A 10,023-nucleotide genomic window follows, 5' to 3' on the forward strand; every position below is an offset into this window, starting at 1 on the left:
AGGATAGCTCTTTCCTATAAAGTTCCAGTATTTCTGTATTACTTTGCAAATACAAGACAGGCACACTTAACAACACAGACAAAATGTAATGATAATCAGCTGCTTTCCTGGGAGACGCAGCATTCCTTTTATTTTCGTGTCATTTACAAGGATAAAGCAATCAATCGCAATTCTTTATTTACATAAACTGAGAATTCAGCTCGAGGTCAGAAAAACTGATTTTATTGCTGTCGTTCAAGTATACACCGCTGGCTTCAATCAGCTTTGCAACGTAAGAATGTCAGGACAAATTTATCTTTTTTTTTGCAGAGATAACATTGGAAGCTCCATCACTGAATTCCATTATCTGTTCACTTGGGAAAACACTCACTTGTAAAAGAAAGTAAGGCCCCAGCCTGCAACAATCCACTAATTAAATGGGAAAATGACTCTATAGACCAAAAGCATCAAAATAGAAAGGATATTTCAGGTTTCATGGGAGTTGACAACTCTTTATTATAAGAATGAAACATTGCAACAAGGTGTTGGAGCATTTATCGAAACTAATGTTTGCATAACTTTTCAGTGGTTTGAAATCATATTTGTAACACTTGAGACTTAAAAGAAATAATAAGGGAAAGCAATATCCCTCCATTTTTTTTGTTTTAACATGCCAGCGTGGCAAGAACGCTGCAAGTTTGACAAGGGTGGTACCATCTATATACATTTAGGAAAACATGCTTGCTGTGGGTGTACAAAAATAAAATTTATTTGTTAAATTACACATAAATATAAGGTACAAATGTATTTTTAAAATACAGATAAAGATAATCACACTTGCATTGTGTACATACGAAAATATGGTATTTTAATATTCAACATACACAGACACATTTATGATAAATGCAACTAGTTGGCAAGGCCAGTTCTCAGTCTGCTTTCTGTTCTTTTTTTTTTTCCCTTCCTGTTTTCCATAAATATGGAAAAAGAGGCTTTTCAAAACAACTAGTTCTGCCGGACATCTTGCAGCAGCTTGTTAATTTCAGCCACCAGCTCGCTGGCATCCATGAGTTCGTGTTTACCATCACTGAGGTGGTTGAGCACATTGTCAAAATCATCTTCTTCGTAATTCTCCGGGATCTCCTCCATGGCTGGCAGCCACTTGGAGGATGGCTGCGCGCTCGAGTGAGTCCCCAGAGCGAGCCCGTTGCTGGCAGGATTTTGGAAGTGCGTGCTGGCTGCCCAGGCGGCCACCCCCTGAGGATAATTTACAGTCTTGGCTGGCAAATGTCCCTTCCTGCGCTCCAGCGAGTTGGAACGATCCATCTCATTGCACTCCGTGTAGGCGTCGAAGGAGGGTGGCAGCAGGCGTTGGAAGACGCTGCTCATTTCAGAGAGGAGGGAGGAGGTACAGGTGTCCCCAGACTCTTCCTCGCTCTGGCAGTCTTTACCGAACGTGGAAAAGCTCTTCTTCTTCTCGCCGGTGTCAGCGGGCTGTGCTTCTTCCTCGAGGCCTGGCTGCTGGTGCTGGTGTTGCTGGTGCTGCTGCTGGTGCTGCTGCTGGGGCGACTGGAACTCCTCCCCAGGGATGAACATGTTACTTCTGTAATCGGAGGAAGGAGAGGGCAACGGTGGCATCCAGCACTGGTCGGAGTGCCCCAGAACCCTGCACTCCTCTGTGCACAGCCGCATCGCTGCAAGAGAGACAAGACGAGAGTGAGAATCCCCTTCCTGTTGCAGGACACCCAAGTCCTTCTCTGCAGGGTTTCCCCCAATTTTTCCATCCCTCAGCCTGTACTGAAACTGGGGGTTGCCCCAATCCAGGTGCAGGATCCTGCACTTGCCCTCGTTGAACCTCACGTGGTTCACATACGTCCATTCGTCAAGCTTGCAAACCTAGTATTTGGGTTCACCTTCTGTGTGCAGGAAGGTGGCAAATACAAACGGTCTAGATCTAAACGTACTTCTGTTTCTGAACGGTCCCAGACAATAAGAATAAATACAGAATGTGTAAGACAGTGATGCAATCTCTTCACTAGGGCTGTAGATAAACATGTAAATCCTGTGTGGAAAATAAGCACTTGTGACTTGAAGCCATTCATTCTTTTGTGTACAGTGCTTTGTCTTGGTAAAAAAAATATAAAATAAAAAGGTGTCTCTACCTCCAAGCATTTACTTAAGTTTTACTTCAGTCTTCCATGTGCAATTAAAGAAGCATATCAGAGAAACACAGCGAGAGCAAACGGACAGGGGAAATAAATGTGCAGGGAGACCTCCCTCTTCATTAACACACCTCCTTTTGATCTGACAACGAGGCGTATGTTGAGTACGAGGTGACCCACTGCCATATTACCTTTTTAAGTGAATCGGTTACACGTTCATCCAGGTTCAGAATACCTGGGGTTTAATTCCCACCCCACGGGACTCCTGTGTTTACACTGGAGTTTCTCTGAGGTGCGCTCGCAGCTCTGCAGCTCAGCTCACCAGACCTTGCTGGCTCAGGCGTTGGTATAAGGTGGGCACCCAGGCCAGCCTAGAAAGCTGAAGAGCAGAAGAAAACGGAGCTGCTCCTTGAGCTGCTTGGTTTTAGTGGTATCTCTCAGGGAGAAGTAATATGATGGGGCAAGCAAGTGCATCCTGGGAGCTGCGCTGGTCTGAACCGGCCCAAGATAGACCACTGCAAGAGTCCTCTGCGAACAGATGAAAAGTCCCAAGAATGGCTCCTGGAAGCGAAGATGGGGCAGAACCCTGTTTGACAGACCTGCAAAGAGAGGTGTGCCAGGACAGAGGCCAAGTTTTCCTAGAACTGACTCTGTAGGACACAAAGCCTAGGCTCAGGCTGGTTGCTGCTGGGCAGACCTGCTGGAAAAGACTGAGGTGCTGCAGGGGCCACTAACTTAAAATTGAGGCACATAACTCAAAACAAAATTTCCAGAAATGCCAGACTCTTTGCATTATGTATATTTTGACCATAAGAAACTTTTTCCCTAATCCTCTATTAATTGAGGGTTAATCAGCCGCACAGAATAGAGTTTCTTCTTCTTTCTCTTTATATACTGAGTACATAAAAAATGTTTGCAGCCCTGTAAGTTTTCCTTGCTTTCTCATCACGTTTCCCATCTGGCTCTGGATCCACTCAGTTTATCAAAAAAAAACCTTTGTGCACTGGCATAAGCAGAACTCAACAGAGTATTTCAGCCTAGGACATCCCGGTGATGGATAGAGTCCTACTCTCACACTACCGGCATTATTTATCTTGGCACTTTACACACAGCCTACCACATTGTTTGCTTTCCTAATGCCCCTTCCATTCCTCTGAGTATAAACTTGCCCTGCATCTCACATGTGAGAGTGTGAATTTCCTCGAGAATACAGATTCAGACTGCAGGCTGGATACGGCACAAGCTTCTATTTGTGTTTGAAGCTACATGAGCTTCGAACAAACAAAGCGACCTAGAAAGTATCAGTGGCTGAAATTTTGATACAAGCGACCAAAACGCCTTTGAGTGCTTTGTTCCCATGTGTGAAAAGCCTGCATGTGCTGCTTTGCAGAAAATGCCCTAGAGTTAGAACGGAAAAAAATATCTCAGGAATTCATAGAGCCTGGACCAACGCTCAACTCATACCAGAAGAATTATTCTTCTTAGAAGAAGACTCCTATAAATCACTGAGAGATTTTCTAGCATTTCCTTAGTAACAAGGATTATCTCATTGTGAGTTTTGTTACTGACATTATCAGGATTGGTTTTGGTGTAAAATAATCAATTCATAAACATAAGATCAAAAGATACTCTGAGGAAATTGAATGGTGTCTGTCCTTAAAACATCACCAATTAAAAACCATCCCAGATGCACAATAGTTTTGGGGGTATTTTTGCCAGAACTTAGAGCTTATTGATGCAGATTTAAAAAGAGAGACAGAAACAGTTCTTTTGAGGACAGTTACTGAACTTTCTGATCATGTAATTTCTGAAGTTTTGAGGGACTGGCTCTGCTCCTTTCCACCTTAAAGGGACAAACTGAAAGGACTTTCTCACAGCATTTTGCCTCTGTCCAGCCTGATAATGCAGAAATCATTCAAAATGGAGATCAGCAAAACCTCCAGGCAGTTTTCTTTGCCTTTTTCATTTTTTTGGATTGCAGATCAATTCAAGTCTCCTCTGCATAGCTTCAGCATACTGGTCTGATGGATCAAGACCATGCAGAGCAGCAAACGGACATCTGGGCGAGATGAAACACCCGTCTGGAGAGCCCAACCCAGCTCTCTCCGCAGTCAGCGGGAGTTTTCCTTACTTCGAACATGATTAGTCGGGCACTTTTGGAAATTCTGCACTTGGACTTCCTGTTTAGAATTGCAAGAGCTGAAAAACGCGTCGGGGGCATTTTGGCTAGCCAAGAGGGTAAACCACTCCTGCCTGCCAGGAAGGGGACAGCTCAGTTCTCCCTTGGCAGCGGCAGGGCTGGGTGCCAGAGCAAACACCATTTTGCACTTGAAGTTCCCCTGGCAACTGAGAGCCCAGCAGATCCCTCCTTGCCAACCACAGGAGAGAATGAGACATGCCTCATGCTAGCTGGCAGAGGATAAGTAGTAGGAGCTGGGGTAGATGAGGATAAAAATACACTAGGACTCCAGATTTTGGTTCAGGGTTCTGAAGAAAGAGTAACTTTTCAACGTCTTTAGTTCTGAAACATAAGACTAAGCTGAAGATGTAGGTGAATGCCTGGGTAGGTGATAACAGATCTAGTCTGAAGCAAAACAGGAAAAGAACAATTTTAAAGTTAAAATACTTAAGAAGAGCAAATTAAACTTTTGGGGTTGACTCTTGCTTGGCCTAGCAGCATATTTCTCAGGATGAAAAGCACTAAGGTCAGGTACAATCACCTCACCGGTGTTTTCTGGGGCTCCTCTCCCCCAGCCCTGGATGAAAGGTGGGGGTCACTCTAGGAGGGAATACATGCCACAGAACCCCAGAGAGCAATGTGCTCCCAGGTACAGAATGACTTGACTGAAATTTTTAGGTTCAAGCTCTTAGTTCAGCAAGCCATACTGAAATTATTCAGCCCTGTTGGTTAAGCAGAGAAAACTGAATATGATATGAAACAAGCACAAGATCTAGGGTACAACCAGTGGCTGTATAGTTATTAAAGTAATCACAACATTCTCGTATCTGTACTTAAGAGTGATTAGCCTCTTTTATTCAGCTGATAGCTGGGCATAAATTTCAAAAAAGTATTTCATACACATAAATATGTATGTGTGCGTTTATCTTTCTTTCACTCGCCCCCTTCTAGCTTTTTTCTCTCTGCCCTCTGCTCCTGGCTTGTACCTCTTAAGCTCTTTATTCCAGAAATTAGGGTTGCAAGACTTAGATTCTTCCCTTAGCACTCAAGTTCATTTTTCAGTGGGGAAAAAAAGACAGCTTTCTTTCTTCTCCATTCATATTTCTAGACACCTTTCACAATCCATTTCTGAGCAGCACAAGTTTGTATTGCATGGAACAAACCCATTGTGGAAAAATGTACCTCCCAGATTATAGTTCGGTGTATTTTTAACAAACCACAATTGCCTGCCTGTGCAAAAAACATCCACCCAGTCATTAAAAGCCTAAGAACATGGAGCAGATCGTGCTTTTGGTGGGGATTTGGAGCCAGCTCATGATGATGTGAGTAATAGAAAAAAGTAGGTGTTGCTCTGGGCAAGTTTTCAGTTGTGTCTGAGGTTTCATTTTACTAGATATGTGAAGGCTTCAGCTCGGTATTTATCATGAAACAGTAAAAAGGAAGGAAACATGGGACTTGAAAGCTAAAGAATTTTTGCTTTCTCAGTGGTAGCTTTATCAAAGTGACAGCCAGGCAGCACTGTAAATAAACTGTTCAGCTTCCATTGTGCTCTTACCTGCAGGAATTCTCCCATCTGTAAGGAAAAGGTCACTGAATCCTTCTCCGAGAAGTCTGTCAATTGGAGACTCTCTCCCCAAATCGTAATCACTGTCTCCAGCTTCACTATCACCCCGACCACTGTCCTTCAGGCTGAATTTATCCATATCTTGTAGGGCATATCTGTAAAGAGAATTGTGATGACGGTGCAATTATATCACCTCACGAACGCTGTATTCCACTTCTTTGATTAAAAATCCATGTCTGTATTTTCTGCTGTGCGCACGTGCATACAGTAGCAGAACAGTCCAGAGCCTTACCTGTAGCTTCTGGAATACTTGTTTCCTCGAAAGCTTGGCCTTGGTTGATACTGGCCCTGGTGAAGCATCGAGAGAAGCTGAGAAACCTGCTAAAGAAAAGGTGAAAAGACTGATTCCTTGCAAAGAAAGCTCAAATTTCTAGCTGAGAACCCACTAATTCGCTTCTCGGGTTTGTTTGGGGGGGTGTTTTTTTGTTTGTTTTCTGTGGGTTTTTTTTCTCCTTTAAAGTTTAATTAAATCAAATTCCTACACATACATAATGCAGTGCAACAGATTATTTTGCAGCACAGTGTCTGCCACAGGAAACATCTGAAGACTTTGTACAATGAGGAAATGCACTGCTGTTCATTAGCCTCTGAACTCATAATAATTCATTCATTAACAAGTAAAACAAGTAATTAAACAGAGGTGGAGTTTTGCTTTAATAGATTAGAATCAACCCTTTACCATTCTGGGATCCCAATTCATATTAAAATGACACTGCTCTAGGTGTAGAGGGTTACCAGGGCACAGTTCTCATTTAAGCCATTACAAAGCACTTGCAATAAAAACTGAGATGGGAAGTCTCAAAAGTTTGAGATGCTACAATCAAATACTACAACAGCTGTACTTTAACTAAGTCAGTGTTTAACCTTTTAGTTCTGCATCCTCATTAATGAAATTGTATTGTTTATTGAAATTGTCTCTGGCTAAATACTCTGGCACTCTTTGTTAAAGAGAGATAAGGAAAAGGAAAGCAAGAGGGAAAAGGAAGGCAGGGAAGAGAGAAAAAGCAGCAAAGCAGAGCAGAGTGATGCCTATGTTACACTCCATTGTTTTGACCTTACAAGGAAGAACCAAGAAATGATGCTATTAATAACTGGTTTAACCCTGTTCCCCTTGGTAATGGATTCAGCTGATATGGGAGTAAAGCTGCACAGTCGTGGCATCTAAAGCGAAATCCCCAACAGGTTCTCGTTAGGCACGGACCTACCCGCCCCCTGCCCTCGCAGGCTGCACGCAGAGGACCTCTGTGCTCCCAGGCAAATGTGTGGGTGAATAGATGCGCCAAGCGAGGTGTGGACCTTACCTCAACAGCTGGAGTAGCATGGGTGAGCTCCAGCGAGAAATTTTCAGGCACGTGGTTAGAGGAGATGGTCACCAGGCTGTTCAGTGATTGGTGGCTGTGGTGGCTCTGCCGGCTGCTCATTTGTCCCCTTTCCAGGGTCGGAGATGATGATGGGGAAGCTCTGTGGTGAGATCTGATGGGTAAAGTGCCGTTGACTGTTGGCACCAACGTAATGTCCCCTTTGTGGATCTGTCTTGAGGGTCTTTTTGGGTGGTGCTGGTAGGTCGATTCTGCCACGCGGCAGTTGTAGGACCGGGTGTCCTTCTTCTCTCGATTACATCTTGTAGCAAAGATAACCATAATGACCAACAGCACAGCACATATTGATCCTAAGGATATAATGGTTATCATGGAGACATCCAGGGAGGGTTGGCTTACCAAAGTTGCTTCTGTGCTTGAAAATGAATAAACATACTCAAAGACAGTACATTTCAGAAGCGCTTTAGTACTAAGCTGAGGACTGCCTTTATCCTGGACTATCACAAAAAATTCCCATTGTTTTGCCGGAACTGATTCAACACTCACGTTGATGGAGATGTCACAGGTTTTGGGATCCATCACAAAAATGCTGCTTTCCTTGTCAGCCGCTATGGAGCAGCTGAGTTCGGAGTTCATGCCAGAATCTCTGTCTGTAGCCCTTATCCTGGTGACGAGAAAGCCAATTCCAGCATCTTTAGGGATTGAGATCTCTGCCGTGCTGTTGCGTAGCGCTGGCCCCACGATGACAGGAGCGTTGTCATTTTCGTCAATGATGGTCAGTACAACCGTGGTATTGCTAACGAGCTGCTGGCTCCCTCCATCCCTAGCTTGAACCATAAAGGAGATTTGATTTACTTCTTCATGGTCAAAGGTTCTCAGGGCATAGATCGCCCCGTTAGAAGGATCGATGGTCACGTAGGTGGTTATAGAACTGCCCGAAATAGAGCTCTCCAAAATGGTGTAGGTCACCTGCCCGTTGTCTCCTAGATCTGGGTCTGTGGCTGTGACTGATGTGATGTACGCTCCCGGGGAGTTATTTTCCAAGATAACAACTTCGTATCTGTTTGTCTGGAAGCGGGGTGGGTTGTCATTTTCATCACTGATTTGGACAGTAAAGTGTTTCACTGTGGAGAGACTTGGCGTTCCCTTGTCCTCCGCTATTACAGTCAAGCTGTATTCAGATCTCTTCTCCCTATCTAGGGTGGCGTTAGTCAAGATTAAATAGTTATTTTCGTAAGTCTTTTGAAGTTTAAAGTGGCCATGCCCATGGAGCTTGCAAACCACCTCTCCATTCACACCAGAGTCCTTGTCCTGCACTCTGACCAGGGCAACAAAAGTGTCCAGAGGGGACCCTTCGGAAATGTAAGCTACCTCTTCTTTCTCTGGGGACATCAGGTTTAGGTTAATTTCAGGTCTGTTGTCATTCACATCCACAACTTTAATTATAATTTTGCAGTGAGCTGGAATAGAATTTGGCCCCAGATCTTGAGCCTGAGCATCGATTTCATAGGACTTTATCACTTCGTAGTCCACCTGCTTCAGGAGGGTCAGATGTCCTTTTTCTGAATCTATCCTAAAAGTCTCTGTAATTTTGGCAGACACATGACTACTAAAAGAGTACACGACTTTACCGTTAGCGCCCTCATCTGGGTCGGTAGCATTGAGGTCTATGAGCAAAGTCCCAACAGGCGAATTTTCTAAGAGCTGGATTATGTAGGACTGTTGCTCGAAAACAGGGCTATTGTCATTGGAATCAGAAATGCTTATTTTCAGGAGGGATGATCCGGATCTCCGAGGCACCCCTTTATCTGAAGCAGTGAGCTGGAGTTCGTAACTCGACTTCAACTCCCTGTCCAGCTCCCTAACCACGATCAGCTCCGCATACTTAGCACCGTCAGTCCTGGTTCTCACCTCAATACTAAAAAAATCATTTGCAGAAAGGGAGTAAGTGTGAAGGGAGTTGTCCCCTACATCAGGATCAAAAGCACTGTCCAAGGGGATCCGGGTTCCTACAGCTGCACTCTCTGATATTTCAATAGGGATAAGAGCTCTGGAAAACTGGGGAGAGTTGTCATTAATGTCCAGCACTTCAACTTCGACATGGAAAAGCTGCAGATGTTCAGTGGGCAGAGTGATCACATCAAACTCTATGGAGCAGTTTAAGTTTTTCTGGCAGAGTTGTTCCCGGTCAATTTTAGCTCCTATGCTGATTTCTCCATTATCCTCCCGGACCACAAGCAAGGGAGAATTCCCCCTCTGCATGGCTCGAAAGCGAACTGAGGAAGGGTTGGGCATTTTTGATAAAACATCAGCTACATCCTCCGACAGTCTTGCGATTACCAATCCGACTCTCTGCTCCTCATAAATCCTGTATTTCAAATTCTTGCCCAGCACAGCCTTATTGAAAGATATTATCACCAGTGCAAAAATGAATATAAAGTGCATTTTACCGCCGATTCGCCGCATTTGTAAGTTTTTGCAATTCATTTCTCCAAGCAAGTTAAAAAGCAATTATTTCAACTTCCTCCGGTACCTTAAACCCAGCGCACATCTGCTCCGTTACAAACTTGCAAACGCCTTTTCTAGCCAGCCAAGCATCAGTATCTTACCGGATCAGAAAACTTTTCTTTTTTTCTTTCTCTGTCGTTATACACACACCGTGCCAGGACATCCAGAGAGATACCAGTCCGTAGGCAATCCACGCTGCTGTTTCATTGGGCTGCCAGCTCATCCATCCGCCGGGATCCCGCGGGGTGCCGG

General features: G+C 44.2%; 1 protein-coding gene across 2 annotated transcripts; it reads right to left on the reverse strand.

The window, feature by feature from the left end:
* Positions 1 to 663: 663 nt before the first annotated feature.
* Positions 664 to 9,750, reverse strand: PCDH18 (protocadherin 18). Of its 2 annotated transcripts, none has more exons than XM_009877227.1 (4): positions 7,246 to 9,750; positions 6,177 to 6,262; positions 5,876 to 6,039; positions 664 to 1,673 (listed from the first exon to the last, which is right to left on the reverse strand). In XM_009877227.1, the coding sequence occupies exons 1-4, from the start codon at positions 9,748 to 9,750 to the stop codon at positions 985 to 987; spliced, it is 3,444 nt and encodes a 1,147-aa protein (XP_009875529.1). In that variant the 3' UTR covers positions 664 to 984. The 2 variants fall into 2 exon arrangements, with proteins under 2 accessions (XP_009875529.1, XP_009875522.1); XM_009877220.1 differs by having other exon boundaries at positions 6,177 to 6,265.
* Between the last annotated feature and the right edge of the window lie 273 nt (positions 9,751 to 10,023).

This window comes from Apaloderma vittatum, unplaced genomic scaffold (assembly GCF_000703405.1).
Source record: "Apaloderma vittatum isolate BGI_N311 unplaced genomic scaffold, ASM70340v1 scaffold43630, whole genome shotgun sequence".
Lineage (NCBI taxonomy): Eukaryota > Metazoa > Chordata > Aves > Trogoniformes > Trogonidae > Apaloderma > Apaloderma vittatum.

Bases quoted from the DNA above. Each gene is read 5' to 3' on its own strand.
- PCDH18 (XM_009877220.1), bottom strand. From the start codon at position 9,750: ATGAATTGCAAAAACTTACAAATGCGGCGAATCGGCGGTAAAATGCAC. The intron at 6,040-6,176 runs GTAAGGCTCTGG...TTCTCTTTACAG, and splicing joins AAGTATTCCAGAAGCTACAG to ATATGCCCTACAAGATATGG. The intron at 1,674-5,875 runs GTAAGAGCACAA...TCTCTCTTGCAG, and splicing joins AGATGGGAGAATTCCTGCAG to CGATGCGGCTGTGCACAGAG.